General features: G+C 50.6%; 1 protein-coding gene across 7 annotated transcripts in view; it reads right to left on the bottom strand.

Moving 5' to 3' along the window:
• Positions 1-4,610: 4,610 nt before the first annotated feature.
• The window catches only part of TBC1D14 (TBC1 domain family member 14), a 106,632-nt gene continuing 91,897 nt past the window's right edge, over positions 4,611-19,345 (bottom strand). For 5 of the 7 annotated variants that reach the window (XM_041751840.1, XM_041751841.1, XM_041751837.1 and 2 more), the window contains 3 exons: positions 17,535-17,644; positions 8,428-8,686; positions 4,611-4,819 (listed from right to left, as the gene is read on the bottom strand). In XM_041751840.1, the coding sequence (XP_041607774.1) occupies positions 4,754-4,819; positions 8,428-8,686; positions 17,535-17,644 (435 nt within the window). In that variant the 3' untranslated portion in view covers positions 4,611-4,753. Of the gene's footprint in view, positions 4,820-8,427; positions 8,687-13,113; positions 13,498-15,662; positions 15,754-17,534; positions 17,645-19,345 lie in introns of those variants that run through there. The other 2 variants (XM_041751839.1, XM_041751838.1) reach the window with 2 other exon arrangements.

Genomic DNA, 19,345 nt, shown 5'->3' with positions numbered 1-19,345 from the left:
AAACACTCCACCTTTCCAAACCTCAACATGTCCCTTGTAAAATGGGTAAAAATTTATAAGAATCAGTATGTGAAAAAAAGTAGCTCTTCCCCAGGTGGTGAAATTACCATTTTCATTCTCTGTATTTTCAAATTATATACAACGATCGTGCATTTTTAATAATTAGGGGGAAAATACCAATTTTTAAAATTCCTAAGTTCAAGAGTTCAGATACCAAAAGTTGACCTGTCAAAAGCATGATTCTAGCCACCTATGGTGATGGGTTTCTCTTAATGACACAATTCATTTTTTTAAAAAGATTTTTATTCATGAGACACAGGCAGAGACACAGGCAGAGAGAGGAGCAGTCTCCATGCAGGGAGCCCAATGTGGGACTCGATCCCAGGACCCCAGGACCAGGCCCTGAGTCAAAGGCAGATGCTCAATCACTGAGCCACCCAGGCGTCCCTAATTCAACACCTTACTCTAATCCTCACCAGCCAGTGGATGGGTGGTACCCTTTTTACCTCTGGTTACAGAAAAGAAACAAGAGGCTTAGAGATTTTTTTTTTTTTTTTGAGAATTTTAATATTCCTGTTCTGACCTCAAACTGAATGAGACCTGCAACAGTTGTTTTTGGCTGGAGCAGCTTCTACCAGGAGCTCCAGAGTGGTACCAAGAAGCTGCAGGAATGGTGTCTAAGAGGAATGGAGAGACTCAGGTCAGGCCAGGGGGGAGGTTGGCCACTGCCCCTCCCTCCACAGCCTCAGGCATTCTGGGAGAAGGGGCCTGGTGTGGCCGGGCCCAGGGGAGCAGCAACCTTCTAGAGCAAGCTGGCTGCAGGTGAGGTGGTGCTCACGGAGGGGCTGCAGGTCTCTTGGAAGCACCTGGGGACTTTCAGTGGCGGCGAGCTCCTGCCTGGGTCCCACCTTGGCTCTGAGGCTTCCCTCTGCCGACCACTGGCTCATCTCAAGGTCCAACTTGGTCCCTGCCCTGGACTGGGGCAGAACCCTGTTCCCTCCCTGGGCCTTTGTGGCAGGCTCCACACTTCAGGTAGTGGTCTCTGAACTGCCGGCCCCCTGGTTTCTCTTGGGAAGACAGTCCACAACCTCTACCCCCACGGCAGGTGCATCCCCAAGGCCCTCCCCACGCTGCAGTCATGCGTGGCTGCGGCCTTCTCAGCAGGCTGGCGCCCTGCACTCAGAAGGGGTTCAGGTGAATGAATCCAGGCCTCGCCCCAAACACCACCCTTGGGAGTTGAGGCCAGGGCGAGAGGAGGAAGGCTTCTAAAGGCCCCAGAGTAAACCTGTTCCCTGGGGAGAGGTCGGGAAGGGCTCAGGAGCCAGCAGGCCGGAGTCTGAACCCCAGCCCTGCAGCTAAGTGGCAGCCGGAACCCTAGCAGATCAGCTGTCCGCGTCACCTCTGAACAGGGACGGTGTCGGAGCTGCTGTGGAGAGAAATGAGGCCGGTCGCACATCTGAGCCAGGCCTGGTGCAGATGAGGCAGCCAAGCCCCAGGACACGGCTGCTGTCCAGCACGGCCACCCTCATGGGCCACAGCCTCTCGCAGTAGACCAGGGCTGCCGGGGGATCCCCTTGTGAGAAAGATGGGAGCCCTGTGCCAGGGGCCCAAGACCCGGGTGCAAACACCCTGACTGGAGCTGTGCGGTCTCTGGGGAGGATAGGCCGGGAGACCCGTCACGGAGCGGAGGGTACTGAGTTCCCCAGCATGGGCCTAGGCCTCCTGATGCAGGAGGGGCAGCAGCGCTTGGGTGCACAGTGGAGGAACAGGGACTCCCCAGGGGGACCAGGGGACAGAAGAGGTGGCAGCAGCCCTCAGGGCTCCACGTGGAACCTTCGGGCTGGGACTCAGCAGGCTTCTCCCTGGGCCTCCAGCACTCAGCCCCAACAACTGGCGTAACAGGCACCGGTGACACACGTGGCCCCTCGAACCACTCTGCGCTCACAGCCACCATTGTGGGGCAGCAGAGCTGGCGGGGGGGGGGGCACACGGCCCAGGAGCAGCCCACGGTCATCACGGGTGCTGGGGGGCTGCCCAGGCCTGGAGCAGGTTCCCAGAAGAGTGAGCAGCCCAGCGGCTGGGGGGGCTGGGCAGCGGGATGGGTGGCGGCCAGCCTAGCAGACACAGGGTTCCCAAGTGGGAGGTCCCTTCAGCTTGCGAGGGGCACGCTCAACTCCCAAATCCCTCCACCAAATTAACATAACCACCTTTTTTATTTAACTGGGCAAAACCAGTGGGTTTTAAAATAACGCGACACTCAGTCACATTTGCCATACTCAGAAGGTGAGAACTTCAATTTCACACCAAACTGCAGCGAACATAAGTAACAATTTTACATGACTTTTATTTAATAAAATCACGTATTTACAATTCAAAAAGTCCTAATCTGATAGACTTTACTAAATAAAATTAAAGGTTAACTGTACAAGCAATTAAAACATGATATGTAGCAAGTATTACCAGGAAGTTTCTATCAGCAAACTATTCAAAATAGTCAAAAACTGAGCAGTTAAAAAGTACCTTTGAAAGTGAACATTGTTTCTAGATGGGCTTTCAGGGGCTGGTGGGGACACGCCTTTGACTAAAGTGCCGATGCACAAGGTCCCGATCCCGAAGTCTGGGAGTCTGACAGTCGGTGGTGTGGGACAGGGGGCGGAAAGTGCAGACTTCAGGGGGCACGGCCTTTCAGTTTGCTCCCCCATTTTCCTAAATGATAGCACGAGCCCAAAAGAGGTCGAGCCCAACAGAGGTCGTAACAGAGCAGCACTACCCTGTGCCCTTGGTAGCCCCCCCACGGAAAGGGGCCACACGACCCCAACGCCCGACCGCTGAGGCGGACACAGCAAACCGGCAGGACCCCATGCGTTCCCTGAACATCAGGTCACGCGAACCTCTTGTGAACCAGAGATTTGGTAAGTGTTCCAGATTGGCACGGAATCCTGTTTAAAAATTTAATGCATACGTGGTGACGTAAATCCCCAGAGACTTATGTCAAACTGTCTGACAGAAGTGTTAAGGGCTGGGTTTTGAACGTGCGTGACGTGCCACGAACGCGGCCCTGGCAGCGTTGCTTCCTGTCCCGACTTAAGAACATCTGTATGTACAGTAAGAAAATATATACACCTTTCAGAACAGAAAGCCTACGTCCGGAAGGATGCTCGGCACGCGTGGGAGGAAGGGCCATGCCCGGGCTCGGCGGGGTGACATTCGGCATGTGGTGGCTGCATGGCAGCGCCTAGATGTGCCAGCCCTCGGTGAAGACGGGATGCCTCCTCCGAGAAGCCAGGAGGGTTGGCGCTTACGGGCTGAGGCAGAACGTGGATCTGAGATGCTCTGCAACCTCCCTGGAAAACTCAGTGGAGAAGACCGGGTGGGGGCAGGGGCGGGGTGACGACACACAAAAGGCCACTCCAGAAAACAGGATGCATGGCCGTGGTGGACAGAGAAAACCTAGAAGAGCAAGCCCACAGACAGGCCCTGACCCCACCCTGCGGGCGCTCCACACGTCAGCACCCAGAGTGAGTGTCCAGGGGACCCCCCACCCCCGGGGAGGGTGCAGCCAAGGGGTCTCCCGAGCACTCACGGAGACCCACACACGGACAGAGCGGCGCATGCAAGCAGGTTTCCAGAGTCGCCTGTCCTGGGGGCTCTCCGCTGTGAAACCTATTCATGTCTCCAAATCCGCATGACCAAAGCACAACACAATTGTTAAAGTTAGTCAAAGAAAAGTTTGAACAAGAAGGTTGTTGAACCTGGGGGAAAACCAGCTAAAACGGGGAGAGGCCGACAGGACAAACAGTGGGGGCCAACAAGGCCGTCTGTGCGCTGGACCGTGCGGCCCGCTCCTCAGCCCTCACGACAGTCTGCCTGTAAACCAGATGCGTGAGGGAAGCACTGGTTCTCAGGACTGGTCCTGCTATTCGGGTGACAGAGGGGAGAGCAGCATTCGGTGAGAGCAAGGGCGCAGGCTGCTCCCGCCGCCCCAGCCTCGGCAGATGGGACGTGCAGGGGTCTGAGCCCGTCTCCTGTCTCGGGCCTCGGGTGCAAGCAGCTTTTCCTGTTTAGGAGACAGAGGGAGCAATCTCAGGGGGCAGAGCAGGGGTCCCCCGGAACCTACGTGGCCATTCTCAGCCCTCGTGCTGTGATTCTGGTCAAGGAGACCATGAGAAAGGCCCACCGAAGGTCGCGTGGAATCCCAAGGAGCCCCGAGCACTCTGAGTGACCGCCCGGTGGGAGCCCATCTCCCGTTCATGCTATCTTTGGTAGGTGGGCTTTAAACACGGGACCTCCGGCCCCAGGAAGATTCTCTCGGTAACTAAATCAAGCACTCCTTCCTCACTCAAGTATGTCAATGGGCCAGTACGCCTCCAAGGCCTCCTAGGTAGCATTGCTCACGCACCCTGGCTAAGGAAGACTGTAATGTACTTTTCATCAGTTGACATAAAACCATGACAATTTAATTAACTTTTGTGAAGGGGGCAGGAGGATTAGCCACGGCCTTCGTTTTACACCATGCAGACTATGCAGTGTTGGCCGTGGTCAACACCAGCTCATCGTTCCACTGAGCTTCTTAAGGCTAAGCCTTGGTTTAATTCTTTAAAGTTGTTTGTTTTGTTTAAGGCCAACTCCAGTGTTCGGATCAAACATGAAAAGAGCCCATTCCTCTCCACAGTCCGTGTGCCTGCCTGAAACGACGCAGGTGCCACCCGGAGATCTGCTTGCTTCGGGGCCGAGCGCGAGTCTGCCGGCCGTCTCAGTGTCGGAGAGACGGGCTTCCTTTCTCCGTGTCCCGACTGTCTTTCTGCAGTGCGGTCAATACCTGGGGATCATAGAGGAGACGTCCATGGGTGACTGCAAACACACTGAACACAGGCCTTGCCAGGCATGGTGACAGGATGCGCAGCCTCCTGGCTGGTCTCTCCCCCACTCCCACTTCTGCTGTTCCCCTGTTCCACCTCCCAAACCCACAGCCAGAGCCCTCCTCCTAACGTGGAAATCCAACCGTGCCATCTGTGGCCTAATGTCCCACAACCATGTCCCACTGGCTGCTGTAGAGACATCAGCACACGGCTGCAAGGCTCTCCTTCCGCAATCTGGCTCCAGCCCGTGCTCACCACCACCCAAGCCAGGCTACCCACTCCCAGACAGATGCTGACAAGTGCCCCTGGGCCCTTCCACACAGCTGCTCCCCTGCCTGCCTCTCCTTTTCACCAGCAAACCATGTGTACTTTTAAGACTAACAAACGTGGGCTCTTCTCGAGCCCTCCTGGGCCTTCCAAGAGTGACTGAGTTCCCAACTCTGCTTTCCCAGGTCCTGGCTAACAGTTTTACTTTAAAGACACATCCTCCTCTGACCACTTAAGAACAGGAATGGTGCTAACACGGGCTCTGTTTACTGAACACACAAGAGGGGCACCTCTCCAGGGACCTCATGCACAGCACTGTCAGCGCACACAAGCTGAGGATGGTTAACACCTCACAGTTAGGCACCTGAGCCACGGACATTTACAGGAGTGGCTGCTCTAACAGCCCGGATGCATTCAGACCTAGGCTGGTTAGAACACAAAACCAAGGAGTAACCTACCAGGTTACCACTATGTCACTTTAACTGAATTTTGTACAAATTACGAAGGGTGAAGAGAAAACACTTTATGTAGGTTTCAGATAAATCGCACAGAAGGGAAGTCCCCTCTCTACCCCTAAGTCAACGGGACTGCTAGGCAAACATACACACTTACTTACCTTGTAAAGCTCTTCAGGGTCCTGACCTAAAGCGGAGCATTTAAGGGGAATGTGTACAGACCACAAGTCTCATGGAGCCTAGCACCGTATAAACTCCTTGAAGCCTAGCCTCGCCCCCACCTCCACCCCCACCCTCAGGCTGACTCCCATCATGATCCTGTGATCAGAAAATGCCCTTCGATCCAATAACTGCTGAGCTGGTTTTTTAATTAATTAATTAATTATTAAATATTTTATTTATTTATTCATGAAAGATACAGAGAGAGAGGCAGAAACCTAGGCAGAGGGAGAAGCAGGCTCCGTGCAGGAAGCCCGATGTGGGACTCAATCATGGGACTCGATCCTGGAACTCCAGCATCAAGCCCTGTGTCAAAGACACATGCTTAACCGCTGAGCAACCCAGGCATCCCTCTGGGCTGGTTTTAACCAAACCTTTTATCTTGTCCCTAAAACACAAGGGAAACAACAGGCCTGGGTTTACCCCTGCCCTCTCTGAGTGCCTGTGTGGGGGACATGTAGGGTGGGAAGACCAGCGACAAGGAGAGGCAGGTCAGCGGACAGGACAAATCACGGTGGTAACCAAGCTACATGTGGAACAAAGGCTGTCAGGAAAGGCAGTGGCCCTGCAGCGACTTCAGAAAATCCCCCCTAAGCAAGTGAATCATGGAGCCCACAGCACGCCCTCGCACACAGGCAAACTTCAGAGGCATGCCACCCCAGGCAGTCACCTTCTTGAAACTCTTAGTAATTCTGGACAGTGGGTCCCAGATTTTCATCTTGTATTGTCCATTGGTTTCTCAACCAGAGAAAGGCTCTTTCTCCCTCTTGCCAGATCTCTAATAATTATATAGCCATTCTTATTTACACATGAACTGACTGAATTTTTTAAGTTTTATTAAGATAGAACTCCTTACCATATAATTTGTCCATTTAGAGTGTACAGTTCAGTGGATTTTAGTGTATGCATCGATGTGAGCTACATTACCATGGTCTGTTTCAGAGCACCTTCACGCCTCGAGAAGAACCCTGTAACCTGTAGCTCCACCCTCCCTCCTGGCCCCATCTCGCCCACGGCCTGACCTCCTGTCTCAAAAGATGACCCTGTTCTGGACTTGCCTACAGATGGAATCACAGAGCACATGGTCTTTAGTGTCTGGCTTTGTTACTTCACAGGGTGTTCCAAGAGTCATCTGTGTTGCAGTATGTGTCGGGATGTCATTCCCTTTTATCAACAGAATGTATTTTTAATATTTCAGAAATGCAAATCCTATCACCCAAGCACAAAACAGTGCCTCTTCTCTCTATCCTAGTATTACCCAAGGTCCCAGACAGCAGCTGTGCTTCTTCCCCAAAGACCCAGACAGGGAGGGAGTCGGCCAGCCAGAGAGCACCATGGAACAGGACAGGAAGGGCCAGCCCCAGGGCCAGGATAAAGGGCCCAGGTGAGTGAGGACTCTCTGGTTCATGAATGCACTGAACTGGACATGCTATGTAAATTACATCTCAATAAAGCTGCTACTGTTATAAAAATGGAGAGGCTGCGAGAGAGATACAGCCTAATGGCCTATGAAGTACTCATATCTAAGAGTCACCTTACAGGAAACAAAGTTTTGGAGACCACATTAACACCACCACCAGGATATAACCACAAGATCCAGACTCAGGAGACGCTGTAGGACAAAGAACTGTGTCTTCAATAAATAGAGAACAAGGGATACAAGGAGAGATCAAGTGATCTATATATTTAAAAGAGACTAAAAGGATCTTTCCATTAACGACAGTGTGAACCTTATTTGGATCTTGATTCAAACTATAAAGCCACTGACACTTGAGACAAGTTTGAAACCACCTGCATATTTGACAAGGGCATGGGGTCTGTTATCTATTTTACTCTATATTAGTATGATTTAAACTCTCCCACTAATAAAAAAGGTCGGCAAGGGATAAGCTATTTAGCATACACAGGAGAGTACAAGCCTCCATGGTCTCCAACCACGACCTGATGCCAGACAAGCTCTGAGCCTAAACGGGGTCACAAAGCAAGCCTTGATTTTTGCTTTTTTTTCTGTACCACAAAGACTTGGAACCAGAAACACTGGCTAATCCCACAGGGGACAGACCCTAGGCAGGACATCCAGAGGAGATGAAAAGAATCTAGAAGTAGCAGGCCCAGGCTAGACTCACTCCCACACCATCAGCTGGGGTGCTGCTCCCCTGACTTAGCCAGCAGAGGGCCAGCCCAACATTTCCCTGGGGAAGCCTTCCTCCAGCCCTCCAGCGACCTCCCTCCCTGGGTCTCCTTTATCAGTGATGGGGGACAATCTCCCCACCCTGCCCCAGGGCAAGCAGGGGGCAGGGAGGGGTGCTTGGTCTACAAAAGGCCTTCTGACCTGTGGACAGCACAGGGATGGCAAGTGAGAAACCCTGACCTCCCAATGCCACTGCAGGATGGGTGGGGAGGCTTCTGTTACCCTCCCTCCATCTAAGGGACACTCAGAGAAGGAAGGACTGCCCAAGACTGCATGCCAGAGCCAAGCCTCAAACCCAGGCTCCTGGCTCCCAGTCCAAGAAGCACTTTATTTAGAGAGGGCTCTTTTCTCAAAAGGCACTTGGAGAACTAATTCTCAGTCATGCTACTGAGCCAGGCCACTCTACAGGGAAAGAGGGAACAAAAGATCCATTTACCTGAGCCCACTTCCGGTTTCGACTCTGCATCTGAATGGTTGCTATGGAAGCAAACACCTCCTCTGCAGGCAGGTCCTCTGGGAGCCTTGTCAGGAACTGGGCTATGTGAATGAAGTCCATCTTGGTCAGGATGTCCTCAAACAGCTTCAGGATGCCCAGGGCCGTCCGGAACAGAAACCCTTCCCCATCACGACAGAACACATCCCATATGCGACAGGCCAGATCAAGGGGCAAAGACTTACTATACAAGGTAAAAATCCTGGAAAAAAAGTTTGAGTTTTTCAGGTTTGGGATGGCACAAAGAGCTCTGAATTCAGGTGTAATCCAGAAAAATGCTCTTAGTTACCCTCATACTTAAGACACACAGGTTGGGGGTGGGGGTGGGGGGGGTGGGCAGGCAGGAGGCCTGCATTCATTCTGAAGGCCAATTTTATAAAAAGGCATTATCAGCTTTCACGCAGAATCCCAAACACCGTGCAATTTCTGAATTGCTGATTCTGTTTACGTCCATATGCAACAAATATTTACCGAGACTCTACCATGTGCTTACGCTGTAGTAGGTGTGGGACACAAGGTTAATAAGGCGGACAAAAAAAAAAAAAAAAAAAAAAATAAGGCGGACAAAAAGTAATAAAATAAATAAAATAAAATAAATAAAATAAAATAAAATAAAATAAAATAAAAATAAAATAAAATAAAATAAAATAAATAATAAAAAATAAATAAAATAAATAAAATAAATAAATAAAATAAAATAATTAAATTAAATAAATAAAAAATTAAATTAAATTAAAATAAGGCGGACAGACCTTAGAGTCTGAAAGGAATAAAAACAGTCAACAGAATGTACTCAGTGTACGCAGGTATACCTCACTTCTAAAGAGTACAGCATACTTTTCTCCCACAACGGGTCTGCAAAGGAACAAAGCAAAACTGTCCAAATAAATGTGAATGCAGATTATAAGAAACTGATCTTCTATTTAACAATGCAAACAATCAGATGAAAAAATGAAATGCGGATATGCACTATCTTAAAATGTGATAATCAGCATCCAAACTACCAAACGAACACTTGGGTAATCGAGTATATCAGCAGGTTCAAGCATTTTTTTTAAAGATTTTATTTATTTATTCATGAGAGACACCAAGAAAAAGAGGCAGAGACACAGGGAGAGGGAGAAGCAGGCTCCATGCAGGGAGCCCGATGTGGGACTTGATCCAGGAACTCCAGAATCACACTCTGAGCCAAAGGCAGCAGATGCCTAACTGCTGAGCCATCCAGGCATCTCCAGGTTTAAGCATTTCTAATCTGGAACGTGACTGTGTCACAAAGTGAGGCAAAGCCAGGCTGGGACAAAGGCCAAACTAATTCTCTGTGAACCCATGCTCCTTCCTCGACTGTGAAGCACAGCCTGGATGCCGTCCTCAGGGTGTCTGCTGACCCCCGGACCCGCCAGATGCTCCCTCTGCCCCTGGTGATGATCATAATGTGTGTTTGCTCTGGTCCTCCCCATGGAGATGCTCCAGAGCAGGGACCCTGGCCAACTCCCTCCACACAGCATCCAGCACAACACCTGGTATCTCTGCCGAGGAAGTAGATGGGTGGACACACTGCCACTTGGCTCTAGGTGTCCTAGATGTTAGTGGCTCTCACCATGTCCTCACTAGCAGCAGTGCTCACTAGAAGTGGGGATTCTCCATTGCTGGGGGACATCCCCATCCCTCCTGGAGGAAGAACACCCATCCACAGTTTCACTACTACCCTAGTGCTTGCACCAGCCCTAGGGACACATGGGGCCTGTGAAGGCACCTGGACTCAGACGATGGACTCTGATACTGGGGCTGGCCTGGGTCAGGAGGTAATGTCATCCAGCCTTCATCAAATAGCAGGACTCCCAGCTTCCTGTAATAGATGCCACCCTACTGGGCAATGTGCTCACGAGGCTCCTGTCTGCACTGAACTCCAGACTCTCACCTGGCAGTGTGCTCCGTCCCAAAAACAGCCTTTCCGCCAGGACCCAGAGGGACATTTAACATGGTCAAAAGCACATGTTCAACACAGCATGCTAGTTAAGACCCCAAGACATGCAAGGCTATCAAACTCCAGTAAGACACTTAAGGAAGGCAAACCAGTTTAGATTTCATTCAACTCAGGTGATGAAGTAGCGAGACAAATGCCAAAACCCCTATGTCATAAAAACAACAGCTGACCTTAAACTGAGGCCCCACCATGTGCTGCGTACCACACGGGGCACACCAGGAGCACACCTAATTCAATAGCTAGGACCACTTTGGGAGGCGAGTTCTCTTCACTCACCTTACCTGAGGGAACGGAGTCCCCGGTGTTGCTACCCATACATTACTGACAATATATAAAACATGAAAAAGAACTAACCAGCCCATGATGCTATCTCCCACCTGCCAGCTCATCCATGGAAAGCAAACCCTTAACCTCTTAAAAGCAGAGTCTCACGTAAAAAACAATCAGAAAACAGACAAAGCTATAGCAAAGAAGAGAGAAACAACAAGAGAAATGGCGGTGATGTGAAACTCTCGGGTTCAGTTTCACGTATGCATCTCCACAAATTACTTCAGACGTCCTGTAATTTAATTCTGTAAAGTTAAAAACGCCAGTCAATGCCTACCACGCACCCCTGCTCCATCCTCACATCCATCCGAGGCACCTACTGTTTCTCCATGAGTCAAGTGCCCAGACCTGAGCCCTTCTGATGCCAAGCAGCCAATGCACCCATCAAAAATACCTTCTGAAGCCTACTGCCACATGCTCATCACTGTTCTGAGGGGACGAGCGTACGTGGCATCCAACGAAATGGACCAAGCTCCTGCCCTCCAGAGCAGAGGGGATAAATAAAGTGCACGATAAGTCAGATGGTGACAGGCAAAAGCACGGAGAGGAGGCAGGGCTGCCAGCCTGGATGTACATGATGCGTGCACACACGCACACACACACACTCTTCGAAAGAGGATGGTCTAGGAAGACTGTGTCACTGTGAAGTGACATTTCCATAAGGCCCTGAAAAAGAGGCTGCAAGCCAAGGGCAGAGGTCAAGACAGCATCCAGCCACAGGAAGCAGGGAGCTCCCAAACTCCGAGGCAGCAGTGAACCTGGCACAGCCAAGAAAGAACATGAACCCACTGGGCTAAAGGCAAAAAGGGCGGAGGACACAATACACGAGGATGCCTGTGGAGACCAGGCCCAGCAGGCATGGGCCTCATAGACTGCTGTAAGGTCCTTAGGTTTTATTCTACATGCAGTGGAAAACTGGTGGAGGGCTGGCCAGAGGAGGGTCCCATCCACTTCATAGGACAGCCACCCCAGACGTGGCCAGAGCAGAGGGACGCTGGACTCCGAGGTGGACTTATCTCAGGGGAAATGTAACAGAATCATCGTGGTGTCTAAAAGTCAGACAGTTTTTAACCCTCAGAGAACTCTGCATTTTAGGGTACTTGAGGCTGATTTGCAAATTAAAGTTTTAAAGTAACCTTTTTTTCCATTGTAAATATTTCTGTAAATACTACCAATACTACTAGCCAAGTGGCTACATGAACTCATCATCTGTTTATGACCTGGAGATCGGGGAGGGCTCTGGGCTGGCAACAGTCTGTGTCGATGGTACCAGAGGCAGTACCCCAAGATCAGAGAGGGAAGAATGGCAATCGCTGAACGGATCACCGATATGTACTTCATTACAAAGTGAGCTTGACTACACTTCTATTATCTACCGTTTCATAGACCAATGTGGAATTGTAAGGCCTCGAATGTTACCTCTTAAATAAAATGTGCCTTTTATTTATTTACTTTTTAAGATTTTATTTACCTATCTGAGAGAGAGAGAGAGAGAGAGAGAGTATATTCACATAGTGGGGTGGGGGGCAAAGGGAGAGGGAGAAGCAGGCACCCCTCTGAGCGGGGAGCCAGATGTAAGGCTAGATCCCAGGACCCCGGGATCCTGGCCTGAGCAGAAGGCAGATGTTTAATCTATGGAGCCACCCAGCCACCCCTAAAATATGCCTTTTAAAGAAAACATTTTGGGGGGCACCTGGGTGGCTCCGTAGGTTAAGCGTTTGACCTCAGCTCAGGGCATGATCTCAGGGTCCTGGGAACCAGCCCTACACAGGGTTCCCCACTCAGCGAGGAGCCTGCTTGTCCCTCTGCCCCTCCCCCAGCTCACATGTGCATGTGCTGCCAAATAAATAAATTCTTAAAAAACAAGTAAGTAAAGAAAATAGAACATTTTTTTAAAGGCCCTCCCACTCCTGGAAGGCCATTTCCTGGACCTTGGGCTCAGTGGGCTTCCCACTCGGTGCTGGCACTGTGCCTTCATCTGTCCCAGCAGTCACTGGTGGGCCCACAGTGTCCCTAAGACAGCACAGTCCTGGCACCAGGCAGCTCCTCCACACCTAGCCCTGCGATTGCCACCCGGACCCTGCCATCTGCCTCCTCACTGCTCCCTCTAAGCCCGTAGATTTGCAGGCTTTCAGCAACCAGGGCTCACCCCTTGCCCCCTTGGGAGCCAAGGGTCACACTGCTCTGTCCCCTCCTGCTCTGAGACAGACATCTCTGGCACCTCCCCCTCTTCCAACCCTCCTCCCAGCAGCACTGCTCACAAAAAGAAGGGCCTCCTGCCCCTCCTCACCTCCCCCTTCACTGGCGACCACTTCTGAGCCCACACTTTCAGATACTTGCCTGCATTTTAAACCCCCTTAGATTAACCTCCACTGTGAAGAGGACACTGGACCGCTCATCCTCTGCTCTCCTCCAGTTGTTTATGCAGGCACCACGCACACAGCTGAAGAGGGCCCTCAGCAACCCTGCCACCAGGCTCTGCCCTGGTCCCGAAGCAGCCCTGGGACCGGGATGGGGATGGCTCCCACCAGGGCAGCAGGAACAAGAGGGCTGCCCTCTGCACAGGGGCCTCTAGCCCTTCCCATTTCCAGCCCTTTGAGTGCCCTCACCGCAGCCGGTGCACTTGGCTTCCTCCTGTCAGACTCATGAGTGCGGGAGAGCAGGGCCCAGGGGCCTGCCCAGGAGTCTGCGGGGTTCTCCTCCTGGAAGCAAGAGAGAATTCAAGGCTGCTTCTTCCCTGGACCACTGTGCATTTTTGCACTTTACAACAAAAATGGTAACTTCAGGTACAAATTCAACTAATGCAAAATAATGTATTTCTATGTTGAGGAATGAAAGAAGTGGCTACGGGCTTACAAAAGATACCAAACATGGCTTGCTTGCATCTGTTTCCCCCATGACGTGTGTGGGAGCACAGGTTGGATTCTTCCTGCCAAGCCCTCCCTACTTCCAGAAAGCATCTTTATCTGGATGTCTGTTCTAACTGCTTGTTTGAGCCTGCACGAAAGTTTGAGGGGGTTCAGGAAGGGGGGGCAGGGGGCTCCACTACTCCCAAAGCCTTCACGGAGGCCAAGGCTCATTCTCAGAAACCAGCCCTCCCCTGATCTACTCCCTGAGCAGGTAACAGCTGACGGGGGCACCGGTATCCATGCTAAGCGCTATTTTTATACAATCTACTAGGCTTATCCAATTTCTCCTCACAGCATCTCCACGAGGGCATCTAATCATCTCCACTTTACAGACGAGGAAACTGCAAATAAAGGGAGGCTGTGAGAAGTGGATTTGAGTCTGAGATGGAGGCACCATCCAGCAGCCTTCCCTGTGGAGAAGCCACAGCCGGAGACTTGGACCTTCAGGGCCTGACACAGATTCCCAGGGTACCCACCGTTTCCCAGGTTATAAGCCTCTGCCCCCAGAGCTGGTCTAGGAAGTGCCCCTGAGCCCCTTCCCTGCCTGTGTGCTCCTGTGTTCCTAAAAGAGACAAGCAGTTACACTAGACACCGCCAAGTAAGATGATTAGAGTTTGTGAGGATGAAGACCTTTAAATTCCAAATAGGAACTACATTCATTAAAGACTCAGTCTCAACTCAGTTATTAAGTCCAGCCCCCATCCCCACCCTAGAAGCAGTGAGATCCACCTCTGTGCCCCCAGAGCACCCTCTGGTGGGCACCCCCACCCCACCCCCAGTAGGTCCAGCACAGGAGCCCCCACACCACAACGCAGGCCCTTCCTGCAAGAGGCTTCCCACCACGGGCTCAAAGTCCTCCTCATCCTTCCACGCACGCATACACCAACGCCCTGGTGTGCACCAGACTCAGGCCCCTGCTCTTGAGGAGCTCATGGGTGGACCTGTCACCTCAAACTCAAAACCTACAAATGAAATGAGTGCAAGATGCCAACTGCAATCTGCTAACCATACCTCACCCTGAACCCTTCCTTCAAGGCAGAGATTCAGTGTTAATGCTGGGATCTCCTATGACACCCCACCCCCAACACTAATAATGACATGGAAGGTACTGCTGGATTCTTTTACTAATACAAGATCATTTACTCCAAAACCCGTTCGTACCTCCAGATAATTCTGCCCTTCTACAGCAAGGGGAGGACCCCTTTTTCCAGAAAGGCAGCACTGGCAGGAAAACTCATTCTCACCCGGGAGATCTCTGGTCAATGTTCCCCAGCACCTGAGCACACCTTTGGCTGGATTCTGTGTAATTTAAACCCAGGAAGGGGCCCCTTGGGAACAGATGCATTCCCTGATCTAGGACTTGGAGCTGCACACGGGGCCAGAGACAGGTGACCCAGAGGACACTGACAAAGTTCAGCCCATGACCAGAAGGGCAAGAAACAGAAGCTGCCCTCAGAGGTCAGTGTTGTGATAGAGGTAAGCAGAAGGCATGGCGGTGGTGGGGAGAGACCAGAGCATTCTGGAGGAGTAACTCTCTAGCTGTGCTGGGTAATGGCCAATAAAGCTATAAAGCAATAATCCATGGGGCAGAGAAACTGTCCTGCGAATGAAGCTGGAGTGATTCCCAGCTGGCCTCTGGTGGGTGGAAAGGAGGCAGGAAAGGAGATTTTGTCATCTTAGTGCCCTCACAGCTCACTCAGGACACTCAGCCAGCCAAGGCACACAGGGTGGGTGCAAGAGGCTCAACCCTCTGACACTGGGTAGGAACGAGAGGCTTCGTCCTAAGGCAGTTGGTAAGCGGAAGCCTAAGCCCTACCTTGTCTTAAGGAACCCATGCACTGTGCAGGTCCACCCGGCGCAAGCAATTCCAAGGCAGCACCCTGCTAAAGGTGAGGATGAGGCTCTGGGGAAGGTGGTGGAACAGAATGAAAAAGCAAAGGCTCTGGCATCTGACCAACCTGGCCTGCTCACTCCAGGTGTGACTGGGCAGAGTCCCACTGAATCAGCAGCCTCCTCTGTGCTAAGAGGTTTTTACACCTGCTGCAGACACTGTGAAGACAAAACCAGCAACGAGTGTCTCTGCAATGTCAGCTTCCAGGGCAGGTCCTGAGCACGCGCTGTTCTGTCCCTGCCTTCCTCGCCACTGCCTAGAGTGCCCTCTGGGACAGGCCCCAAACACCTCCACGGGGCACTGAAGACAGCTCAGTCCAGCATCTTTGGCAGTGGCTACCTCACGGCCTGCCGTTCACTACTCCTGAGTGGCATCAATTCCTGTGGCTGCAGCTCCAAGCTCCAAACCCTCACTCCCGGGAGGTCTTCAGTAGACCTATAACAGTCTCAAGGTTTAGGAGAAAAGCAACAAATGACAAGAATCCTGAAGGTTCATTTCTAAGGTTGCAGTCAAGTCTGCTTTATTTAGGGACTGGGCCTCGTTTCAGATGATCAAAGATCAAACAGCCTCCAAATGTGTTCCTAGCAGTTTTAGATTCACTGTACACAGAAGTGTTGAAGCCCAAATAGGCCTTTTGGCCAAGTGGCATCTTTTTTCCTGCAGAGTCCCTCCATAAGCCAGGTGACAAGGACTGGGGGTGTCACCTTATAAAGCCCTACAAAGTTAATCATAATCACTGCAGGGGACAGGGGAGCAAACGTGCTCAGAGAGGGTTAAAGTCCACCACTAAGGCCACGAGGCAAGTAGGAGGAGAGGCTGGACCAGGCCTAAGGGTTCCAGAACCATCTCCTCCCACTATCCCTCCACAAGTCTGCCCCTAAACACCAGTATTCTCTGCAGTGACAGCCCACCCCTTCCTCAGCATGAAGATGTGCCTGGCCTACTGTTCTGCCCAGAACTCTCTAAAGCCTCCTATCTGTATGTCTACTTAGATGTCCAGCAGGTACCTCAAAATCACTGTGCCCCAAATCAAATCCATGAACAATGCTGCCAAACCTGGAAGCCCCTCACCAGCTGGACACTAGAGAGCAGATGATTCTGGGCCTTCCCTCACATGACTGCAAACTCTCTCTAGCCTCTCTGCTCCCCACCATCCACCTGCTCCCAAGCCTCAGTTCAAGCCCTGCTCTTCTGGCCTTCACTTGTCCCGGTCTCTAGGCTCCCCTGGCTCCCAAGTAACCTAAAGCTCACTTCTAGATACAACCTGCCTCCATCCTCACCCTGAGCAAAAGCCTGCAACCATTCCTTCGGCCCCTGCAATCTTGCCCAAGCTCCCTGGCATGGGACCTAAGTCACATACGATTTGGCCCCCTGGCCTCCCACTCGCCTTTCTCACCCTTTACGTTAGGCTCCAGCATCACCAAACTGACTGCTACAGCCCTGCTAACTCTGGACCACCACATGTTCACATCATGCCTTGGCTCAAATTCCTGGGTCACCTCTGTGTACTCTAACCCCTTAGCTGGGGTCCAGGGCTCTGTCCGTCTTCCCTGCAGACAGAGCTCCTGACAGGCAAGCACCATGTCCTGCTTCCCACTCATCACTAGATCCTAGCAGAGGGCCCAGCACAGACCCGGTATGTAGTGGCATCTCAATTAAGGGATAAATGGCGCTCAGAAAACAAATAGGTCCAGGACACTGTTTCTCTCCTTGAGGGAGTAAGAAGGCTAGTGACAGTCACAGATGATAATAAAACAGGCCTAACAGGGCCCAGATGACTAACCGTGCAGGAGCTTGAAGAGCTGAGGGCATTGCAAACGCAGGGCAGTGGGGAAGACTAAAACAGGATGTGGGAGGGAGTTAAGCTGAGCCCAGAAAGCTGGCAGTGAGGACATGAAAAACAGGGAGTTGAGAAAACACATAGAAAATTCGATCTTACCAATCAATTAGGTAGATGTCTGGAGTTAGGTTGTTTTTCTTGAAATGAGCAAATAATTTCGGCAAATTTTCTTCAAAGAATACCTCAAATGCAGCAAAATATGTCAACATCTGGGGAGATAATGTGAGACATACCAATAAACCAATGATCACAGGTTTCCATTTTACAGAAGAAAGGCCACATATAGACACTTTTGGAACAGAAAAATTGTCTCCTGCAGCTGCTAACATGTCTTGATTAGAACTCCTCACTGGGCTCAGGCAGTTTCTACCTAAGCCCCTTCCCTACTCTTCACAACAATGTCACTAGCTACATCGCAGTGTTTCCTCAACTTACACATAAGACAAGAGAGGTCCAGAGCAGTTAGTAACTTGCCACTGGTGCGCAGCAAGGCTGGGATTTGAACCACGCCTGTCCCACAGCAAAGGCTGAGTCTTGGTGGGCCTGCTCTTCTCTAAGAATGACCGACTGCCAACATAACCCAAGAAAGCAGGCATCCCTGGCACACAACCATGGCATATCCAGAGGGAGTATCATACTGGACGTGTGGCATAGGCTAAGCTACTCTGGCCTGAAAATGCAGCTCTTTTAATTCAGTTAAGGGAGAAAGCATTAAGGAAAAGCATTCAGAGCCTGTATTTTACCGCCACAAGCTTTTCGACTCCTAGAGGGTTTGTAGGAAAATAAAACACACTGAGCAGGGGAGTGCGGCTGAAAGAGAAAGAACAGCTACAATGGGATTAGGAATGACACACACTGGAGCGCCTGCCCATTTACCACCTGGATGCATGTGGGCAAATGGCGACTCTTGGACTCAGTGAAGGGATGGACTATAAACCAGTGGGTCCCAGCAGGGATGCGGGGAGGACTTTGCCTCCCAGGGGGACATCTGACAATGAGGACATTTTTGATGGATATGCAAGGCTCCACTCGGCAGCCAGTGGGTAGAGGCCAAGGATGCTGCGAGCCTCCTCCGGGGCCTAGGACAGCCCTTCATAGTGCCACTGTCAGGAGACCTTGCTGTAAAGAAGGTCTCACTCAATGCTACTATGACTCTGATCTATCCTTAAAAATACATGTGAAAATTCATAAGCATGGTTTTTATCATATGTTTTGAAAGAGAAAGGTGGGGTCGTATCTTTACAATTAGGAGATGCTAACATAAAAATCATTTTATTATATAAAACAAGCATTTTCCTGACTGAAAATCTGTAAATATTCCCTGTAAAAAAAAACTTCAGAATTACAGAAGCAAAGACAACCATCCACAAATACTATTAACACTGTTCGTTTCCTTTTATTGTTAAATATGGTAGCACCTGTTCTAGTTCAGATACTTTTGGAAAAAAATTAGCTTTTTCATCGTACATATTTTCCCACAATACAACGCTTTACAAATATCAGTACCACACTGGATGTGGCACCAGATTTCATTATTTTTTAATTCTAGTACCTTAACATACAGCAATATCTTATTTTCAAAAGTACAATATAGTGAATGATCCAACAGCTCCACACATTGCTCGGTACTAAGTGCTCTCCTTAACCCCCATCACCCATTTCCCTATTCCCCCACCCACCTCCCCAGGGTAACCACCAGCTTATTCTCCAGTTAAGAGTCTGTATTTTGAAAAAAAAAAAAAAAAAAAAAAAGAGTCTGTATTTTGTATCTTCCCTTCATTTGTTTCTTAAATTCCACATATGAGAGAAATCATATGATATTGGTCTCTCTGACTGACTTATTTCACTTAGCATAATACCCTCTAACTCCATCCATGTTGTGGCAAATGGCAATATTTCATTCTTTTTTA

Source organism: Vulpes lagopus, chromosome 4 (genome assembly GCF_018345385.1).
Source record: "Vulpes lagopus strain Blue_001 chromosome 4, ASM1834538v1, whole genome shotgun sequence".
NCBI lineage: Eukaryota > Metazoa > Chordata > Mammalia > Carnivora > Canidae > Vulpes > Vulpes lagopus.
The sequence above is the reverse complement of the archived record's forward strand: the minus strand, read 5'-3'. Positions and strand labels throughout refer to the sequence as shown.